This window comes from Chanodichthys erythropterus, chromosome 14 (assembly GCF_024489055.1).
Source record: "Chanodichthys erythropterus isolate Z2021 chromosome 14, ASM2448905v1, whole genome shotgun sequence".
Lineage (NCBI taxonomy): Eukaryota > Metazoa > Chordata > Actinopteri > Cypriniformes > Xenocyprididae > Chanodichthys > Chanodichthys erythropterus.
This window is the reverse complement of record NC_090234.1, coordinates 8,730,215-8,753,773: the sequence shown is the minus strand read 5'-3', so window position 1 is coordinate 8,753,773 and position 23,559 is coordinate 8,730,215. Positions and strand designations below refer to the sequence as shown.

Here is a 23,559-nt window from a genome sequence, read left to right as displayed (position 1 = left end):
ACCGGCATTCGCTGTGTCGTGTTTTTTGGATTCATTATGTCGGACTCTCCGGAGGTAACTCATAATCTGCAGTTGTTAATCCTGTCTCCTGACAAAAACATTGCATGCGGCGCCTGTGGAGTGTGGAAAGTTAGTGGAGCGCGCAGCCGCGCTTGTCTCTCACAAGGAACGTCACGGCAGTGATTGACAAGCCAGAGGGCCAATCGTTTACGCGATGATTGTGTAAATGATTGGCTGATGTTTTTAAGGCCCTACCTCGTGCACAGATGATGTATATTAATATTATTACTTTCAGTGCACTTAATAAATAGCCTTTTATCAGTTAGTAAAGACAGTTTCAAGTAATATTACAAAAATGTATAAAACAAAACATCCTCTTTAGCACCTTTAATTTGTAATAATATTTCACTATTTCTGTTTTTACTGTATTTTTGTCTTAATAAATGCATGATTGGAGAGCATAAGAGTTTAATTTATTGTTATACTTTTTTAATATTACCAACCTCAAACTTTTTAATGGTAGTGTTTGTAAAATACAGTTCTGAGAATACATATTTATTGTGCATTTTTTTTTTTAAATAATATTTTTATTTAAATAAAATATTATTCTATGAAAGTGTCTATGATTTTCACTACATAATTACAGTAACACGATTCAAATCGCAGTAATGGAATAAGATTCTTTGCATTACTGTAATGAAAATTTGAGAAGAAATTTGCATAAGTGACAAAATAATGCTGAAGTACATAATCTTGATGGACCTAAAATAGGCCATATTTTCTAGTCCATTTTTTAGTGGATAGAATATACAGTTTGTACAGTATAAAAATCATGTCTATGGAAAAAGTCCCCATAAAACATGAAAACCTAGTGTGTGTGTGTGTGTGTGTGTGTGTGTGTGTGTGTGTGTGTGTGTGTTCGTTCTTTGTGAATTCCCTGCTGTGTGTGTAATTTTAAGCACATTGGGATTAGATTTTAACAAGCCTATTTCAATTCCAATCATCAGACGTTACTGAGAGAGCCTGATGTCAGAATAGTTCCAGATTGGCTTGGAAATCCTCCCAAGTGTCTCACTTTAGGTTTGTTCAGTAGCTTTGTTTGGGAGGGTTCAAGAATGCAGTCTGCATGCACTCTTAGAGGACAGGCCTGTGTTAGTGTGTATATGGGACTTTTGTGTGTGTATGTAGGTATGTGGGTTAGTGTTGTCTCTGTGTGCTTTTTTCTGTGTGTGAGTGGTGTTTCTCAGCATCTCTGTTCAGCTGTGTGTGTGTGTGTGTGTGTGTGTGTGTGTGTGTGTATGGTCTGGTCTGCACATGCTTCATTTAGACATCAAAGAGCACTGCTGATGATTTTGCCTTACAATCCACCCCTTCTCCTCCATCTGTACAAACAAACCCCGACGGCTCGGCCCAGCCCGAGACGTGTCAGGTGATCACGCACGTGAGCGACGGGAATCAATACGCCTCCCGCGTTTATACGGCTAAAAACCCTTTTAGCATCTCTTTTATGTAGTTTCTGAAGCGCGTTCTGATTTTCAAGGGATTTAGAGGTGCTTTTTAACAGCCGGCCTGAGTCTTGTCAAATTAAAACCTCTCTCCGAGAAGAATTCTCAGCCTTTTTATCTATCAAATACAAACAGTTACGAAATGCAAGGCAAATGGTACAACATAAAACTCAACCCCTTAGTGGATTATTTTATTGCTTTTTCTCCTTTTTTCCACCCAACAGTCTATAAGGCAAATCAATAAGTTCTGAATAAAGGATTATATTTGTGCAAACCGTCACAGATTGCTTCAGAGATTGTTGTCCCTCCCAACACAAACATGCACAACGAGAAACATGCAATGGTTTGTAATGGTGTTAATGGATGTGTGTGTGTGTGTGTGTGTGTGTGTGTGTGTGTGTGTGTGTGTGTGTGATCTAGTCATTGTTTCTTGCCATCCAGTGACATTAAATATACAATATTTTGGAATCAACAACAAAAGGATGAATTATTATATGTGTATGAATTACACATGTTATCAGTTCATCAGAGAATCAAACCCATGACCTTGACATTGCTACCACCATACTCTACTGTTTGAGCTGTACAGGAATGTTATAACACCTGGTGTTATATGCATGGTTTTCTTCCTTTTTTTCTTTTTCTGGCTCATAACTGACAGTTTAAAACTCTTATTTAGGTGGAATGATTGCTTGACAGGAGATTAGCTGGTCCTTCACAGTTGTCCGAGAAGCATCTGAATTATGTGTGACTCAGGTGGAGTATGGAAAGTCAATCCAGCAGGCTTTTGTGCCTGACTAGTCCCAATAATGTTATGTTTATTGAGAAGAGAAGAGGTCCGAGCACCAGAACCTGAGGTACACCGTGTGCTTAGCTGGTGTTACTTTTGTGATAAACTGGTATTTCTCAGTACAGTTAGAGCAACTTCTAGATGCAAACTGTGCAAGAAATTGTCTCTTTATTACATGCTGAGTCTCTCTATTAAAATATGTTTTCATAAGCACAGACATCTGTATCTATGCTTAAATAATGTGACTGCCTGATTAATCGAAGGTTCAGATAAATACCATGCTTCATATCATACTTCCTTTTTTATTTTAGATCTAGCCAGTACAAAAAACATTTCTGTGTAAAAAAAATTCTTAGAAAAAAGGTTACATTTTATCCTGAATTTATGGAGAGGTGTCCCCTTGGTAAAAGACTAAGTTTAGTCTAGGATGGGATTCTCTGCTCCAGCAGTGAGGTACACAGGCCCTAGGCAGGATGAAGAGCGTTTAGATGGCTTTTGACTGCTTGTGTGCTGCTGGTCTATCAGAGGAAGAGCAGCAGCCCTGAGGGAGAGCTCTGGATCAAATGGTGCTGATTTCCCAGACAAAGGGGGAGGATCAGGCACTAACCCACATGTGTGTGGTAGTGGGACTTACATATCACTAATGGCTCAAGGTCAGACTGCTTAAAGGCTGTGTTAGGAGAGTATCCTACTGAATGGTATTACACTCTATCTCCCACTTTCTCTAGAAATAATTGATTACCAATAATTTGCCATATGATATAACTTTCACTAAACTTACTTATATGCATTGGCAGACGGTTTTATCCAAAACAACTTACATTACATTGAAAGTGTACATTTGGATCAGTTGATGCATTCCCTTGGAATCAAACTCATGACCTTGCCGTTGCTAGCACCATGCTTTTACTGTTTGAGCTACAGTAATGCTGTATGCAAACGTGAACCGATGCATAAGTCCTTGCACGTTAATAAAGTAAATATGGTCAATTATGATTTCATGTTAACTTTAATCCAAAACTTTTAGTGAACAATTTTATTTAACCTACTTTTAATTATAGCTTATATTTCAATGATCAATTATTTCAATATAAATATATGTGACCCGTGCTGGCAAAATGAGTGGGAATGCGCACATGCTTATTACGAGCTACAGGCAAAACGAAAAAAATGTTGATTTTGGTCGAATTTGAGGTTTTCACAAAAATGAGTTCATTAAGCCCTCATCTAGTGATCCCAATGCTCCGCATAGCAATTAAACATCTAAGAATATCTTTATATGTACATTTTCTGAGAGGAGTACCTTTCCCTTGACCATGAAAAATTACATTTTTCTCTGCTCCCTTCACCACTCGCGCTTCCTCTCAGCACAAGTTTGGTATTGTTTTTGTGAATATTCATAGCGAATGTTTTGATGGCAATAGTCTGAACCAATGAAATGTGACTTTCAAACTCATGCTGATTTAACAAAAAAGGTCTTACTCGCGCAGACTGACAAAACCAAAGCATGCGCACAAAGACACCTCAGACAGCACAGACAGACTGATATACACATAAACACAGAATCACAGTACTTCAAAATATTTAAGTAAAATATTGAAAAAAAGTTGTATATATATTTTTCCATAGAGAATTGGTTTTGACGAGGTGTGTGCACCAAATTTGGTGGTATTACCAGGGATTTTAAGGTATGGTTGCTGGTGATTTTGTTTTGGAACTCGTTTTTTCTCAAAATTGAATTTGAACAGGTGTAGCTCAGTCATTTGTTCTCTGATTCCAACAAATCATACATCATTTTGAAGGTTTATAATATAGGTTGTGAATAACAATAACTAATTTTGCCAGCACAGATCATATATTTTTATTCATCGATTTTCCCAGAACTGTATTCCGTATGATTGGTGGGAAGGAATATTCTTCTGTGTGTTTAGTATCTGGATGAAAGGACTGTATTGCTGTTAGAACAAACTTGTTCATAAATGTGATTTTCCAATTTTTCATCTCTTATTTTTGTCCTAGACAGTTATGCTCTGTTTGATCTCCACTCATTGGGCAAAAATAGAGCTTCTGTCCAAACCAGTTTTGATTTACAATCGTGAAATGATTTGCAGAGCAGTTCTGTTATACGGGAAGGTTGCAGGTCCTTAAGCATGGGAGATGGGAAAAGTCAACTTTTATGGAAATAAGAATTGAATTTAAAGTTTAAAGCAGTTACTGCATGTGACACTGAGTGCTCTTGACCCATTTGGAGAACTTGTGGACCAGAACTGTGCATCAATGTAAAGTGGTAGAGCACATAACCTGCTCCTTAAACATTTTTGAAGCAGCAGAAAGTCAAATCTATGCAAAGCAGAATTACACCCAGCGAGAGAAAGACTGAACCTCAGTGCTTTGAAGTGTTAGAAGGATAGAGATGTTCTTCGGTCTGTTCAAAGCCATCATGCCATTCTGTTCCGGAGAATTCCGCAGAACTAGTACATCACTGAACTCTGTTTTAGAGAAGGTTTACAGAGGATCTGGAAAGATGATGAGTAGAGAAGCTCTGCCTCGTCTAAAATGAAGACGAGATGAAACAGGCCCCGATATTAAATATACATGCTGGCGTAGAAAGGTGTCCTGGATTTCTGCTCATTTTGTCATGTTTGTAGATCTGAAAGGTTACGAATGAACATGAGGAAGCAAGACTTTTTCTTCTTTCTCCTGTTCCTGACATGCTGTTTGATCTACGATAATTGTAAACCGACAGAATTTTGGTGGATCAGATGGTTGGCACTAATGTTTGATTGTGAAAAGGACATACTGCATATTTAAACTACTTGAACATTTATGATAGAAAAGTGGTTCACAGTTTTATACAAAAATATTGAACTGTTTTCAACATTGATAATATTAAAAAAATGTTTCTTGTGCATCAAGTCAGCATATTAGAATGATTTCTGAAGGATCATGTGACACTGAAGACGGAGTAATGCTGTAAAATTCAACTTTGATCACAGGAATAAATTACATTTTCAAATAGAAAACAGGTATTTTAAATTGTAATAATATTTCAGAGTATTACAGTTTTTACTGTGTTTGATCAAATAAATTCAGCCTTGATGAGTATAACAGACTTTTTAATGCTATAATATAGTTTAAACAAAAACTTCTGTGTGTAATTCATCACACATCGTCTGTGCTATATTCATGACTCCTCAAATCATGTGGCTTGTTGTGGAAGGGTTTGCTAATATTTTTTCATATTTTCTACTAGTGGATGATAAAATCATATAGACATATTAAAGAAGCCTACTGACTTAGACTGGAAAGTAGAGATGCACCAAGGTATCGGCCGAAAAAAGCTATTATCATCACTGTCGGCCAACAGTCAGTTGTTTAAAAACAGCTGATGATCAGGCCCGATTATTTCCTGTCGATCAAAAGGGTGCAGAAAAATATATTCATGCTGCAACTAATACTGTGTGTGAAGAAAATCTCTCATGTTGAATTTAGTTAACACGACAATAACGCATTAACAGTTAAAAAATAGTGATGTTAAAGCAGGCTCTATCTGACCCTATGAATCACCCGTAGTTAAAGGATTAGTTCACTTTAAAATGAAAATTACCCCAAGCTTTACTCACCCTCAAGCTATCCTAGGTGTATACTGTATGAATTTCTTCTTTCTGATGAACACTCAAAGCAAAACCTATTCTACATGCCTCCAGGGGTTAAGAAAGGCCTTCTGAAGTGATGTGTTTGTGTAAGAAAAATATCCATATGTAACAAGTTATAAAGTAAAATATCTTGCTTCTGCCAGAACGCCTTCCACATTCAACTTAGGTAAAAAACGTAACTGATGTTGGTCAGTTAAGCTTTTTTCATATGTTGAATACGGAAGATGTAGGAAGTAGCGTAAGTGTTTTGAACTGTGAGAGGATTTACACTTTCTTCTTAGGTTGAATACGGAAGCTAGATATTTTACTTTATAATTTGTTAAATATGGATATTTTTCTTACACAAATGCATCACTTCACTTCAGAAGGCCTTTATTAACCTCCTGGAGCCATGTGGAGTAAGTTTTGCTTTGGATAGATGCACTTTCTTGAGCTTTATACTCATTGGTCCTGTTCACTCACTGCCATTATAAAGCTTAGATGCATCAGGATATTTATTAATTGTGTTCATCTGAAAGAAGAAATTCATATACAAATCTTCAGTAAGCAATCTCAAGCAATCTTCCATATTAATACAAGTTATATCTTGAAAAACATGCATGAATATCAAAAGGTATGTTGAAAGATACAGTACAACTCACCAGAATGTATCATGTCTCATGTACAAACCCGATTCCAAAAAAGTTGGGACACTGTACAAATTGTGAATAAAAACAGAATGCAATGATGTGGAAGTTTCAAATTTCAATATTTTATTCAGAATACAAAATAGATGTCATATCAAATGTTGAAACTGAGAAAATGTATAATTTTAAGGGAAAAATAAGTTGATTTTAAATTTCATGGCATCAACACATCTCAAAATAGTTGAGACAAGGCCATGTTTACCACTATGTGGCATCCCCTCTTCTTTTTATAACAGTCTGCAAACATCTGGGGACTGAGGAGACAAGTTGCTCAAGTTCAGGAATAGGAATGTTGTCCGATTCTTGTCTAATACAGGCTTCTAGTTGCTCAACCATCTTAGGTCTTCTTTGTCGCATCTTCCTCTTTATGATGCACCAAATGTTTTCTATGGGTGAAAGATCTGGACTGCAGGCTGGCCATTTCAGTACCCGGATCCTTCTTCTACACAGCCATGATGTTGTAATTGATGCAGTATGTGGTCTGGCATTGTCATGTTGGAAAATGCAAGGTCTTCCCTGAAAGAGACGACGTCTGGATGGGAGCATGTTGTTCTAGAACTTGGATATACCTTTCAGCATTGATGGTGCCTTTCCAGATGTGTAAGCTGCCCATGCCACACGCACTCATGCAACCCCATACCATCAGAGATGCAGGCTTCTGAACTTAGCGCTGATAACAACTTGGGTTGTCCTTGTCCTCTTTAGTCCGGATGACGTCCCAGTTTTCCAAAAAGAACTTTTGGTCAAATTTTTATTTGTCTGACCACAGAACAGTTTTCCACTTTGCCACAGTCCATTTTAAATGAGCTTTGGCCCAGAGAAAACGCCTGCGCTTCTGGATCATGTTTAGATATGGCTTCTTTTTTGACCTATAGAGTTTTAGCCGGCAACGGCTAATGGCACGGTGGATTGTATTCCTGAGCGCATATTGTGATTTGCATTACAGTAGCATTCCTGTATGTGATGCAGTGCCATCTAAGGGCCCGAAGATCACGGGCATCCAGTATGGTTTTCCGGCCTTGACCCTTACGCACAGAGATTGTTCCAGATTCTCTGAATCTTGGGATGATATTATGCACTGTAGATGATAATAACTTCAAACTCTTTGCAGTTTTTCTCTGAGAAACTCCTTTCTGATATTGCTCCACTATTTTTTGCCGCAGCATTGGGGGAATTGGTGATCCTCTGCCCATCTTGACTTCTGAGAGACACTGCCACTCTGAGAGGCTCTTTTTATACCCAATCATGTTGCCAATTGACCTAATAAGTTGCAAATTGGTCCTCTAGCTGTTCCTTATATGTACATTTAACTTTTCCAGCCTCTTATTGCTACCTGTCCCAACTTGTGTATGTGAATGTGTAGCTCTCATGAAATCCAAAATGAGCCAATATTTGGCATGACATTTCAAAATGTCTCACTTTCAACATTTGATATGTTATCTATATTCTATTGTGAATAAAATATAGGTTTATGAGATTTGTAAATTATTGCATTCCTTTTTTATCCACAGTTTGTACATGGTCCCAACTTTTTTAGAATCGGGTTTGTAATTACTTTTATACAAACATTATACAAACACAATCACAAACACAAAACATTTGAGTTTTTATTTGAGTGTAATTATTATATCTGAAAATAAATGCAGCTGAATATAATACCTCTGTTGTTAACTGTAAGCTCTAATATTATAGTGTACCAAATGAGAGGGTTCCCTGTATAGTTTGCAGCATTATTTGGGGAAGATTTTTCTTCCTTAAGAAAAATTAAAATATCGTTATCGAATCGGCAGAGAAATTTAGTATCAGTGCATCTCTACTAGTAAGAAGCTACCTAATTACTAATCAGATCATCTTAGCAACTCCCTCAGCATTGCAACGGCAACTTTTGCATGGACGCCACTCACATTTCATTCTTCCAAAATGTTCAAATCTTGCAGTGTACTGTTGTTTAGCATGTACATGTGATGTATTTATGTTGCAGCTGTCAGCTTTATTCGCGCTGCTCTGCTTATACAATTCCTTCAGGGCGACACAATGGGAGACGTGTCACTGATCCGTCCCGTGTGTGTGTGTGTGTGTGTGTGTGTGTGTCCCGCAGGTCCAACGGTGAAGCTACATCACCGTTCCCCTCGGCGAAGAGGACAGCAGCCCAAGCTCCTGAACAGCCCGGAAGACAGTCTTTATTACAACCATCTCAACGTGAGTTCAAAGCCTTTCATGGAAGCCTTTGTCTAACTTTGTTTCCAGATGATAATACAATTAAAGCTACCTGTGCCAGACCCCCGAGCCCCCACCCCCACGCCGCTCTGCCGTTCTGTTGTCTCCACCATGTGCTTTGGCGCTTTATCTGTTGCTTTCATGTGAGGATGTCTCCCTTCACGGTGAATAATTGATGTGGTTTATCAAAGCCGAGCAAGATGCCTGCCTCATCAGCCTCAGCCCCGCGCGCTTTGATCAAGAAAAATTATGCTGTGACTTCTGATATTATCAGCATCTGCACACATTCAACACAAAATCACTTTGAATTAAAAATTAATGATTCTCTCGCGCATGTTCCTTGCTTCGCGCTTGTCTTTTCTGAAGCTTTTCTAACTCCGTGTGCGTGTGTGTGTTTGTCTGCGTGTGTTTGCGTGTGCTGGTTCTGTGTCCTCTCTGCAGAGAAGTCTGGATTATCAGGGGAGCAAGAGGAAACCCAGAAAACTGGGGTAAATAACAGCTTTCCTTCTTCGTATCTAAACACCCCACCAGCTCAGGAGGGGAGCTGAGAAGACCACAGCTCTGTTTGCTTCTCATGCAAATTTGCAGCTGAAAATACGAGCTATTTAAGAAGCCTTTTTTTTTTGTATTATTTTTGGGAGGAGAGAAGACGTGGTATAAGAATGCATGTATTAATTGTGAGATATGTGACCTCACAGTCTGTGAAGTTAAGCCTGGATCCTCTAATGCCTCGAGCAGGCTGTATATCAGCGCTCTTTATTAAAGGATTAACCGTTTCTCGCGTTTTCTTTTATTTATTTAATATTTTTAACCCCTGTGAAAAACCTTTTTTGTTCTTAGTTTGTTACTTTCGTTTAGTTACACTGTTAAAGAGTAGCAATAAAATAATAAATCATATGTTTTATTAATTTAGCTCCTGTAATATTTAGATGTTTCAGAAACAAGTGCAACTGACTGCACTATAAAAAATAATTGCTGGTTTAACTTGAAACAGTAAGTTTCCTGGTTGCCTTAAAATTTTGAGTTCATCGAAATTAAAAATTAATACAAGTTAAAACAATGAAGGCCATTGGTTTAATCAACGATAACTCAAAATATTATGTTATCTGAACCACGTTAATTATCTAAGTTGAAAAAATGTGATAAATCATGAAAATAATTTGTACATTGTGACATGAGAAATTCATGAGGGAGAGAGAGAGAGAGAGATACTTGAAAGGTCATTAAAGGAAATGAGACAGACAGCCAATTTATTTTAGTATGTAATTAAGGAATTTGAAATGTCCTGCTATTTTTAAAAACTAATTTTTAACAGTATTTTGCTAATTCTACTGTAATTATTATCCATGCAGTTTTTATGATCTCATATTGGTTGAGAGATTATGCTTAAGTATTTGTACTTAATTAATTTAATTAATTCATTTGCCTCTCAATAGAACCATTTCATTTAACTACTGAGGACACAATAATAAAAATAAAAAAAATTCAATTGAGTTGAATTACTATTAAAAATCTGTACAGATACAGGCACAAATTCATTCTTAAACTTATTAAATTTACCATGTGGAGCTCTGTATCTTCTCCCAGAAGGAAGCAATTCATACTGTTAGTACAAATAATGAGATGTATCACTTTTCTTTACCTGGCTAAGTATGCACTGCTCATATAAAAACTGATTTTTTGTTTGTTGTTTCCTCCCCATTATTCTCATTGCTGTCTGTACTCAGTGTATCAACTTAAATTCCCAAAAATATATGTTATACAAGGCAGGGCTGGAAATTGTCCCCAACTAGACTAGATTCCCTCCAGTGAATATTGGCCATTTCCACCACTGCAATTAATAAGTTTTAATATAAAAACTTAACACTGGATTTAAAAATGTCCATGTTAGAGCCATTAACTTAGCTCCTTATCTCGCCCTTAAAAATGACTTTTGTTCTTGTAACCTTATACAGTTAAGCTATAATTCAGTCATATTAATTCATATTTTTGACTTGATAGATCCAGTTAATTTAGATAATACATGAAGCATAGTTTTACAGTGTATGCTCTGTTTGACTTCATGTGTCTGTGACTCTCTTATATTTCCCTCTCAATGCTCAGGCAAATCAAGCTTCTGGATGGAGAGGATGAATATTATCAATTACTGTCCACAATAGAGTCTGTTCCTGAGGAGGAAGTATTGTCTGGCCCCTCCTCAAACCCCAAGTCTGTCACGCCTACTGCCCCTCCCACTATCCCATCCAGATGAGCTGTGCTCCGCCCACCACTTTGACTCCTGCTGGCAGCTGGTAAGAGCTCCACAGACAGCCAGACCACTGCATCTGTACACAATTAAACACACACTACAAACTTGTTGGCTTAGATACATATTACATGATGATTCTAAGTATTTAAAGGGACAGTTCACCAAAAAATGAAAATTCTGTCATTATTTATTTACCCTCATTTTGATCCAAACCTGTATTAATTTTTCTTCTGAAAATATAAGAAGTGCAATGTTTCGTTTTGTTTTTTTTTTTTTTTGTCCATACAATGGAACTCAGTGGTCACCTGCTTGGTTACATTCCTCAAAATATAGAATGTCATACAGGTTTTGGAACAACATGAGTTTGAGTAAATGATGACAGAATTTTCATTTTTGGCTGAATGACTCCTTTAAATGCAATAACAATAAGCCATTGCAGGTTGTTCTTTACAATGATTTTACAATGATTAAAGCTGACATGAAAGCATCACTTTAAGTTCATATCTGTAGCTTTGAGGCCATCTACACTCTTGTGAAAAAGTACACTATAACATTCTGTACACTATAACATTTTGTAATCTCTTGTTAAGTGCACTTAATGTGCACTTAACTCGTGATTTACTCACCCTCAAGCCATCCTAGGTGTATATTGCTATCTTCTTTCAGACACAATCAGAGTTATATTAAAAAATATTCTGGCTCTTCCAAGCTTTATAATGGTAGTTAATGAGGGTGTCGCAATTTTACCCAAAAAAATGCATCCATCCATTATAAAGATAATCCATACGGCTCCAGTGGATTACTTAAGGCCTTCTGAAGTGAAGCGATGGGTTTTTGTACGAAAAATATCCATATTTTCAACTTTACTAAGCATAATAACTAGCTTCCGGCAGACAGTCTACGCAAGTCGATTTATGCCAAAGCTTTGTTTACATGTCAGGAACTATATCTTCTAGCGGAATCATCACGAATGACTGAAAAATTATGAATTTGCACAAATTAAATATATATATATATATTTTTTTTGAGAAAATAGTTACAGTTGAATGGGGTTCAGACCCTTTTAGCCTTGAATATGATCACACTAGAGAACAACTTCACATGCTTTATTGCTTTATTAGTTTGGTTTCAGACATGGCTCATGCAGTCAGATTTTAGACCTGAACCATCTGTTTTACAAAGATGAGTTACAGGACACTTACCTGGCCACAGAAGATAAGTGGTACTTTGTGACGATGGCACAGGACTAGTGTCAGTCTCTCTCTCTGTGCTCAAACACAGATAAATGAGTACTACTAAAAAGTAAAGCAAAACTGCTCCTCAGAGAAACATGTTTCAGTCTTCAGTGACTCCCATCAAGTGCAGCATTACATCCGTTCACACTGCTTTGTTTGTCTCTTTATTTTTGTGCTTTTTCCACCTCTTTCTGTGATTGTTGTGTTGTTTGCTGTGGCAGACTGTCAGATCAGACACGTTTCGCCCTAATACACATGACAGACAGTGCAGATGTCACATGGCATGAATGAATGAAGAATGTAATGACAGAGCTCACTGAGTTTGGAGACATTGATGTCCTGTGGTGTCGTAATAGTCATTCAGGACTAAACAGCAGTTATTTTGCATAAACCCTTATTTTCTATTAACTTTCTACCCGTATACATACAGTGGCCCCAAAAAGTACATGGATACTTAAGACACACTTAAAAAGATTTATGAATTTCTCTGCTTTATCAAAGCAAGTGATATTTATTTTACAGAAAGATATCATGCACACTTTTCAAGAAAACATTGACAAAAATTAGTTTGAAATGAAGAAAAACAATAATGTGACACTTTGCGGTTGTGAAATATTAGTGGATCATGTTGATAGTTAATGTGATTTTCTACACCTGTGTAAAACTTCATCCTTAAAGTGTGCATAAACACCACAAAAGCTAAATTTTTCCAGAACCTGTGCAAAATTCCCTTTTTAAAACCCAGTCATAGGAAGATTGTGATAAATGCATCTCCACCTTGTCTCCTCCCTGAAATAACTATATATGGAGCTTACAATGCCTAGTTTTACTATGTATAACATCATCTGCATATCATCTCCATATGCATATGCATTTTCACACGAACTGGCACCTCTGAGTCCAGACCTTAAAATAATTTCATTGAAAGTCTTTGGGATGTGCTGGAGAAGACAGAGTGCTCACCTCTTGCATTGTCAATACAAGTTCTTGACCAAACATCGATGCACGTCTTGATGAAAATAACATCACAACATGTGTGAAAATGATTCTTCATGCTCCTCCCAAACCATTCTTTCATAGTTTGAGCCTGATGAATCTTGACAGTGTCATCCTGGCTGGAATATGGCCAATAATGTGTTTTCCTAAATGGTTGTTTAAAAAAATGAAAAGCTACACACTCTATCAATTAGGTTTAAAAGAACTGCTCCCAAACATAAAACATGCTAGAAACATAATAATCTCTGCAATAATGATCCAGTCATAGACTCTTAAGCATTTGCCTGTTTAAATCCAAACAGCAACTTTTTTTATCATCTGACCTTTTCAAACCAGCCAATGGACCGTTCTACCACTGAACGAAAATGTGCATCATTGATTATTGTTCTATCGAGAAATATTCGCCAAATTTAGTTTAATGAGGAATTATCATGCACCTAGCACTCCTCACTAGCTATGTTTCCATCCAAAGTTGTGAATTTAACACAATATTGCAAATAAAAAGAACAAAATCGTCACTTCCTGATACATATCACTAAGAAAAGTAGGTGAAGCCACTGTATATAATAATTTTCAAATATAATAAATTATTTGCGTCTCTGAGCACGCAGACGGAATACAATTTTATCTTGCTTTCAGAGGCGGATGCTGCTGTTTGGGAACGCAGTCAAGTAAGACAGTTCTGGGAGGAATTATACCAAACCACATTGACGACAAACTTCAGAATGACCTAAACAGCATTTCAGATGCTTTGCAACAAGATTTTCCGCTAGTTAGTACAGTTATGCCATCCCATCATGCAAAGTCACATGATTTTTTTGATCAAGGTTTTCGGCATCAAGATTTTTGGTAAATGTGTTTCCATCGTAGTTTATGCACGTTTTCTTATCAAAAGCTGCGCATCCACTACAAATATTATAAATATAAATTTATAAAATGTTTGTTTAACTTCTAGATAATGACTTTATGTAATTTGAGTTCTGAATCTCATTAATGAGAGTGGTATTTTTAATCTAAATGTGTATATCAAAATGAAAACAGAATTTAAAATCATTCTGTTTACTTAATTGCTTCACTCCAGTAAAAGAGTGAGTACGGTATAGAGTGTATGTACGTGTGCACATATTTATGCTAAGTTTATGTTTTATAAATCCCGATATGTGCGTGGAAAATTTTACATTTTTAATGCTTTTTTTTTTGTGCGTACACAACCTTTTTACATCAGTATACATCAGTTGATTCAAATATATTGAGCAAAAATTATGAAGAAAAGTGAAGATAGTGAAGAGAAAAGCACTTTCTTTGATATTTTATATATATTGCAATAACGTTCATACATTTTTAAGCGTGATTTCAGTGTCAAAATTTGTATTATTAAATAATACATGAAGATATTATTATATACAGTATATAAATATTTATTATATGTAAAGTTATAAGGATAATTCAGCCAAAAAAAAATAAATAGATTAATAGATAATAAATGTATTTAGTTTTTAAGTTTTTTTTAATGGTCCTTATTGTCTAAACCTACTTTTTTAAGGCCCTATGAACCAAATATCGAACTGCCCTTTTGAATATTATGTGATGTTTAGGGCAGCCCTGCACTCTCAGAGATGGATTTGACCTTATCTCATGGCGTCAGGCAATATCTGCATTTCAAAGCCACTCATGGTTATGGAAAGTTTGAGGAATACTCTACAATGTCTTTCGTATTTTTGATTCGCATCCTTGATATAATTCTTTCATTAAACACAGTTTATCAAACCAATAATGATACAATCATTAATTTGAATTCTCCTCAAGGAGGCAGATAACATTAGCACATGAAAAGTGATTCTTTGCTTTTGATCCCCCCTCACAGAAACAGAGACAAAAAGACATGAAGAGAGCAAGATAAGACTGTTATGAATGCCTCGCATTTCAAATTGTATTCAACTTTGTTCCTTTAACGTTTTTTTTCTATAAATCTTTTATTCAACACCTCCACATTTGTGGACCTGTCGTGATGTCGGTGTAGACGTGAGATTCTTTATTGAGAAATTCTGGACAAAACTCTCTCTCGGATGAGAAGGGCCGCACCGAGCACACAAGCCAATTTGTGGCGCTGTTTTTTGAAATTTGCATATCATTTGGTTCATCTGCAGTTGTTGACCCCTCAGGGCCCAGAGGAAAATCTGATCTTTAGTAAAGATGTAGACAGATCTTATTCTCTCAGACTCTCTCCATATCTTTCTGTCTCTCTTTCAATTCCTTTCTGGTCAAAAACAGCCTTATTAGCATGTTTGCCTTATTGGCATTGTCAGGGTTACATTTCAAATATTTTCAAAGAATGAAATTCAGTGAACAAATATTGCACACATATTTACATACACGTAATAGAGGTATTGATGATAAAAAAAAATGGATATCAAGTGATATCAGTGTGTTTATGAATGTGCATGTTAACACATACAGTTGCAGGTCAAGTTATTCTGTCTTCTTTTGGATGTGTGGCCTTGTTTGTCCATTTATGGTACTTTATATTTGTCTGTACTTGAGCTGTGTTTGATGCCAATTGTAACAGTAGTTTATTTTGATTTGATTAAGTTTTTCCTCCAGTTCTGCTGTCAGTCAATGTGATTTGGTGACTCTCATGCCAAACACTCTATGAAGGATTTTTTTTTCTTTTAAATCCATGAAGCAGATGAAGATTTTGCCTATATTTCAGTTGGTTTGTTAATCAATTACAGTCCACACAGAGTGAGTGTATCATTTGATGTGTGACATTTTGGTAAGAAGCCAATTTGGCATTTGTTCAATATATTTCTGTCAGTAAAAAAGTTGATGAATTTGCTCTTGTATTTTACGCAGGTTTACACGTATCCCATATTAATGATTATAGTCAAATACACTGCTAAAAAAAATCACATAACACAAAAACACATCAGATCTCATTGGAGAAAAATATCATGCTAGATATCTATATTGATATGGACTGGGTAATGTGTTAAGAATGAAAGGATGTCACATAGTTTAATGGAAATGAAAATTATTAACCTACAGAGGACTGAATTCAAAGACACCCCGAAAATGTGAAACAATTATGCAGCAGGCTAGTCCATTTAGCTGAAATTTCATTGCAGCAACTCAAAATGGTACTCAGTAGTTTGTATGACCCCCTCATGCTTGTATGCATGTCTGACAACATCGGGGCATGCTCCTAATGAGACAATGGATGGTGTCCTGGGGTATTTCCTCCCAGATCTGGACCAGGGCATCACTGAGCTCCTGGACAGTCTGAGGTTTCACCTGGCGGCATCGGATGGACTGAAACATAATGTCCCAGAGGTGTTCTATTGGATTTCATCCCGATACCTAATGGCAGTCAAGGTGTCATTGTCTAGCCTGTAGAGGTCTGTGCATCCCTCCATCACTGACCCACCACCAAACCAGTCATGCTGAACGATGTTACAGGCAGCATAACATTCTCCACAGCTTCTCCATATGCTCAGAGTGAACTTGCTCTCATCTTTGAAAAGCACAGGGCGCCAGTGGTGGACCTGCCAATTCTGGTCTTCAATGGCAAATGCCAATCGAGCTCCACGGTGCCAGGCAGTGAGCACAGGGCCCACTAGAGGACGTCGGGCCCTCAGGCCACCCTCATTTATGATTGTTTGGTCAGAGACATTCACACCAGTGGCCTGCTGAAGGTCATTTTGTAGGGCTCTGGCAGTGCTCATCCTGTTCCTCCTTGCACAAAGGAACAGATACTGGTCCTGCTGATGGGCCATGGACCTTCTACAGCCCTGTCCAGCTCTCCTAGAGTAACTGCCTGTCTCCTGGAATCTCCTCCAAGCTCTTGAGACTGTGCTGGGAGACACCGCAAACCTTCTGGCAATGGCATGTATTGATGTGTCATCCTGGAGGAGTTGGACTGCTTGTGTAAGCTCTGTAGGGTCCAGGTATCGCCTCAAGCTACCAGTAGTGACACTGACCCTAGTTAAATGCAAAACTAGTGAAAAACAGTCAGAAAAGATAAGTAGATAAAAAAATGTCTGTGGCCTCACCTGTAAAACCATTCCTGTTTTGGGGGTCGTCTCATTGTTGCCCATTTAGTGCACCTGTTTTTAATTTCATTAACACCAAAGCAGCTGAAACTGATTAACAACCCCTTCTGTTACGTAACTGACCAGATCAGTATCCCACAAGTTTAACTGACTTGATGCTATTCTCTGATTAAAAAGTGTTCCTTTATTTTTTTGAGCAGTGTACTGTGTTTGAGTAATGAAACATTGCTCTCAGATGGTGGGAAATATGCTTGTCCTGAAGAGATGAATTTGAGAATGGCTGATCTAAATTTGCAACATTTTTCATGGTCCATGCAGATTCAGGTGCATATTTTGTTGTTTTCGTTATAGAAGAGGTTATAGAAATTGGTTTTCCAGTTATCTAAATGTCCATGGTGATGTTTGTTTACTGTGGTCCAGTTTCCAGTTCATTTTTGAAAGTGTCTTGATTTGGATCTGTTTTTCCTCCTCAGAGCATTCTGACAGAAGTGAGAAAGTCCTCTGTGTTTCTTATTAGGTTCTCATCTCTTTCCTTTTACATGTGTTATAAAGCAGTTTCTCACTGAACTAGTAAGTTTTTTTCTGTTATTTTTAGGTTATAGATGGGTACACAGATAGGTACAAAAGCTGTCACTGGAATGGTACCAGATGGTACCCTTTAAAAAGGTTGTAATACACCATTTAGATACTAATATGTATGCTTTGGTACCAATATGTACCTTTGAGATACTAATATGAACTCTTTAGGTACAAAGGAATACCTTTTGAAATGGTACCTCCCTAGTGACAGCTTTTGTACTTTTTTCTGACAGTGTAGGCTCAAGAGGCTTTCAGAAATTGCAGAGTTTGTGACATATTTGGAAAACAATTTAAAGACAAATATTACTGTGAGTGATTTTCTAGCGGGCACATTATGCACACTTCTGTGAATGTGTTGTGGACATGAGTGCTTTCCCATGTATTACAGTGAATAAAGAACCCCCATGTTCATAAATAGCCTACACTTACTCACAGCTTCCATATGTCTCATAACAAAGGTTAGTTAGACTTTGGTTTTAGAATTAATTTTTATGTTTAACCGAAAGTGTCAATTTAATACACTTTAATACTCTTAAACATTGAATTAAAATGAACCAGTTACCAAAATGACTTAAAGGCCCACTGAAGTACCTTGAAATGCGCTGCGTTATTCAATGTGTTTACATAATTTCCACTGAAACAGGAAGACAGGGCAGGACATATCGAGCAGCTCCTCTCCTTTCTTAAGTAGCCAAAAGCGTTTCATTTATATCACAGCTCAGAAAAAGCTGTATTTGACATCTTACGACAGCCACAGTCTAATAGATTCCCCCTTTAGATTAAATATGAATCTGTTACTACAAAACAGTGATCATAATCATGCTGAGGATGTGTAGTTTGTAATTTATGTTGACGCATGGTACCAGTGTTATCTCTTCTACTTGTCAGTGTTGTTTCTAATGCATAGTACATTTCTCCTTCTAATCTCCTCCAAATATTGCTTTAAAATATAGCATTCTGTGCAGAATTCAAATGGGTCCGATACATTTTGTGGTCTGCACCGACTCGCGCATGTGATCCGCTCTGTGCTATCGCGTCTCTGGACCGGAGCAGACTGTGTGCTGTGTGCTGACACCAATGTGAAACCAGACTTCATTAACCCAATGGGAAGCATTTTTACACTGTTCAAATTGATCCCTATTCCCTATATTGTGCACTATGTGCCATTCACCATATATAGAAAATAGTAATTGTGTGAACAAGTGACCGATTTTTGCTGCAGATACAGTGTCTATTTGTAGGGGGTGGGACGCTTCAGAGTCGAGAGAGCATTTGATTGGATAGAAAATGTGATGAGAAGCTGAAGTGCAGTGTGATGTCATCAAAATCGTTGATCCATATTGGTGGAAATGAGAGACTGTTTTTTGAAGGCTTATTTCTTCTAAATGCGAAATTTGTCATTTTTTTGGAGCACACTAGCTTATAGATAACCTTAAAGGATTAGTTCACCAAAAAACTGAAAATTTCTGTCATTTATTACTCACCCTCATGTCGTATTAAACCTGTAAGACCTTCGTTCATCTTGGAACACAAATTAAGATATTTTTGATGAAATCTGGGAGTTTTCTGATCCCCCATAGACAGCAACGCTACCACTTTCAAGGCCCAGAAAGGGAGTAAAGACATTGTTAAAATTGTCCATGTGACTACAGTGGTTTAACGTTAATGTTATGAAGCGACAAGAATACTTTTTGTGCACAAAAAAAGGCTTTATTCAACGATTTCTTCTCTTCCGTGTCAGTCTCCTATGCTGTTCACGTGAGCACTGCGGCACATGCATGTGATGCTGGCGCATGAGTCTGCATTCTGACGTAGAACCCGGAAGCGCTGCACTGTGTTTATAATGTGAAAATTATCAGAGACTGAAACGGAAGAGAAGAAATTGTTGAATAAAGTTGTTATTTTTGTTTTGTTTCCTTTTTGGGGGGGCACAAAAAGTATCCTCGTAAAAAAATTAAAATTTATGTTGAACCACTGTAGTCACATGGACAATTTTATCAATATTTTTACTACCTTTCTGGGCCTTGAAAGTGGTAATAGCGTTGCTGTCTATGGGGATCAGAAAATTCTCGCTTTTCATCAAAAAATATCTTAATTTGTGTTCTGAAGATGAACGAAGGTCTTACGGTTTTGGAGTGACATGAGCAATTAATGACAGAATTTTCATTTTTGGGTGAACTAACGCTATGTGTTGCTATAAGGCTAACATATTCATACTAAAAGCCAAAAATCTTCAATTATGATTTCATGGGGACTTTAAAGCGTAATTTCGAATGACAGTAATGCTTAAGCCAGCAGACAATATAGATAAATGATCATCACAAAGTTCTGTCAGTAGCAAATTTGCTTTGTGTTTGTCAGTGTTTGTGTGTCAGCTTATGCATACTGACTAGTTCTTGTTCTAATCATAGCTAGCCGTGTCCAGTTTTCTTGCGCTTGGATGAGGCGGTAATGAGAATATTCTGTGAGCATTATTCCCCGTCTGAGAATATTTAGTTCCTCTGAAAAGCGCCGGCTGAAATAGGTCACTCTAACACCCGCGAGTGCCTCTTTAAAGAACATCGAATCCATTAAGAGAGATCTTGTTCCCTAGATTATTTTGGCCCTGTTTTGCCATGGAAATCAATTTTGAACAAGCTCTCTAGTTTTTGTGCTTGCGAGAAGCCTCTGAAGTTTGCCTTCACGGTGGGGACTGTTCTTCAGTAGACATCCTCAGTTAACTAAGACAATATAAAACCCAAGAAATGGCGTGAAGTTAAATAATCAGAAGTATTTCACCAAGCTGTGATTGTCCAACACCGCAATGCTACTGATGATCCCTGATCTTGTGTCAGAAGCTCAGTGTTGGCCCTGCACCTGTGCTCTTTAATATCTCAATAACTCTCAATAAAACCAGGACAGCCTATTCTTTGCACTCATTAAAGCACCCTCCGCATCTGGAGCGCCCGACGATCTCTTTTAATGTGGTCCGCACACCGCCAAAGAGTTTTCCCCTTCGGTTTTAACTGTTTGTTCTAGACCGTGTGTTTTCTTTCCCAAGTATGCGGAGCAATGTGGCACCTTTCAGATATTCTGCAGCCGTAATCTTTAGATAGAGGAGTATTTATTGTCAGACAGCACACTCTCTCATACTAATAGACAGGGTGGACTTCAAAGGGGGAACACAAATAGACTGGCATTGTCCTGTCTCTATATCCTCTAGAGTTCAAAGGAAGAGTTTTGAATAGCAGTGTTTCCAAAGCCTCTCTTTCAAACCTGCTGGGATGTAAAGCAGGTAACCTGCTATTGATACACAAGAACACACACTCCCGCACTCGCATATATGTTCATTTGCTAGTAAACGCTTCCCGCAAGCCGCATCTCGTAATCGCGCCGGGATAATAAAGCTGGGAATGAAAGTAAACACTTTATTTTGCCGTCTTTGCTTGCCGCCTCTCCGAATAAACAGGTACTTTAGGATATTTGCAGATTAGCACTGCGACGCTTTACGCTGACTGATGTGTGACAGACAGACAGGCATAAGAGCCAAACAGATGTCGGGTACAGGAGTGGGCGCCCTCCCTAAAGACTGATTTAATGAAGAACCACGGAAAGAGAGAGGGTTACGAGGAGAAAGACAGAAGGAGAGAGCGAGCTAGCGTAAGATGTAGAAAGAGAAGGGCTGAGAGGGGGAGAAGGAGATAAAAGAGTGAGTGGAGTACGCACATCAAAGACTTGCTAATGATGGTGGATGCCATTAGGGCTTGTAGTGGCCTTTGTTTCGGCTTCCTAACACCTGCAATTTGTTGAGGGCTTTCTATGCCCCGCTGAATTACCCACATTTGCATGAGCACTGAGTGAATACCGAAGGGATAAAAGTGGGAGATTTTACTCCGCTGCATTTGGACTTGAATGTGCCCAAATCTTGCCAGTGTTCGTCATCTGTCTCTGTAGTGACTGAGCTATTAGCTCAACTGTGTCTGAAAGATTTAAGATTTACCAAACAAGTCTATACTTTGACAAATCGATTTCCGTGAACTTAAGTGTGTTTCCTCAACTACGGGCGCTTTTATGTTCCAGGATGAGTTTTTTTTTCAGATTTCTAACTTTTTTTGGAAGCTTTTCACTCTGTCTTCCCTGTTTATTTTTGCTGCATTGCAAATGGTTTATTTATTATTTTTGCTCCTAAAATATAAAATTCATAAAAATATCATTTTTTTCTTGGTAAAACTATGATAAACCTAAACAGACAAACAATAAACATAAACCATTTAAATATGTGTTACCCTATACGGTTCAAAAAACCCTCAGTAAGATTTTGTGAAGTTTTTTACGCTCTCCAAGGCTGCATTTATTTGATCAAAAATACAGTAATATTGTGAAATATTATTGCAATACAAAATAGCTGTTTTCTGTGTGAATATATTTTAAAATGTAATTTATTTCTGTGATAAAAAAGCTGAATTTTCAGCATCATTACTCCAGTCTCCAGTGTCATATGAAATCATTCTAATATGCTGATTTGATGCTCAAGAAACATTTCTGATTATTTTCAGTTTTGAAAACTGCTTTATATTTTTGTGGAAACTTTTTTCATATATTTTTAATGAATAAAAAAAAATTAAAAGAACAGCATTTATTTGAAATAGAATTTTTTTGGAACATTATAAATGTCTTTACTGTCACATTTGGTCAACTATATGTAATTTTTAATTGTAGTTTATGTAAAAATGACTTATATCAGATTTTGCACAAATTAGCAATCAGACCAACAAATATACCACTAGAGTTACTCCTTTACCAAGGAGACTCAATAAATGTGAAAAAACAGAAAAAACAAATTGTGCTTAATAGCATTCTCATTTTCACCAGAGAATGCTATTAAAACACAATAAGTGATTTGACATGTGACGAGTCAGTAAGACAGATTTCTCCTGTTAAGTATGTAAATCTACATTTAGACACTGATTAGACTAAAGAGAGACTGATTTCACAGAGATACTGTGAAAAGTGTTAAGGGAGTTTTTGTTTCAAAACAGTGCCCATAGTTGGAGAAACAACTTTCAACGTGAAAATGCTGAATTCTGTAATCATGGGGTATGAGCTGAACACTATCCCGCACACGGCCATATGGAAGCGTGTGTAGCCCATATCTCCTGAAAATGAGCTAAAGTTTCTTTCCTCCGGGGCTTGGAGGTCTGGGGAAAATCAGAGCATGAAATTGCGATTAGCCCCTGTTGTTTCTGCAGACCAGGAATAGGCTACAGGACTTGGCATGGCCGAAGGTGTAACCTGTTTTGTTTGGCCTTGCTGAAGCCCTCCCAGATGGTGCTCGCAGCTGCCACTGAGTAAACGCAAGGAGGGTGAGTGGTGAGAGAGGTGGCCAGGACTGTTTACATTCAGGAGGCAAAACAACAATTCGGCAAGCAATGGAAAGAGACTCAGTGTAGACTTTCTTGCGGCTCATCTCTTTTACAGACTGTGGAAATAATTTACCTATTTCAGCTTGAACCATTAGCTTCCCTACACTATGTGTTTCCTGTTTATCAGAATATGAGTTCATCATAAATAAAAAAAAAGATCTATAAGGATATACAGTACTGATCTAAAGTTTGATTT

At 37.4% G+C, this 23,559-nt stretch overlaps 1 protein-coding gene across 7 annotated transcripts in view; it reads left to right on the top strand.

Moving 5' to 3' along the window:
- The window catches only part of myo3b (myosin IIIB), a 173,660-nt gene that overhangs the window by 145,396 nt on the left and 4,705 nt on the right, over positions 1-23,559 (top strand). For 6 of the 7 annotated variants that reach the window (XM_067409691.1, XM_067409687.1, XM_067409686.1 and 3 more), the window contains 3 exons: positions 8,736-8,836; positions 9,296-9,342; positions 10,958-11,145. In XM_067409691.1, the coding sequence (XP_067265792.1) occupies positions 8,736-8,836; positions 9,296-9,342; positions 10,958-11,105 (296 nt within the window). In that variant the 3' untranslated portion in view covers positions 11,106-11,145. Of the gene's footprint in view, positions 1-8,735; positions 8,837-9,295; positions 9,343-10,957; positions 11,146-23,559 lie in introns of those variants that run through there. The other variant, XM_067409689.1, reaches the window with a different exon arrangement.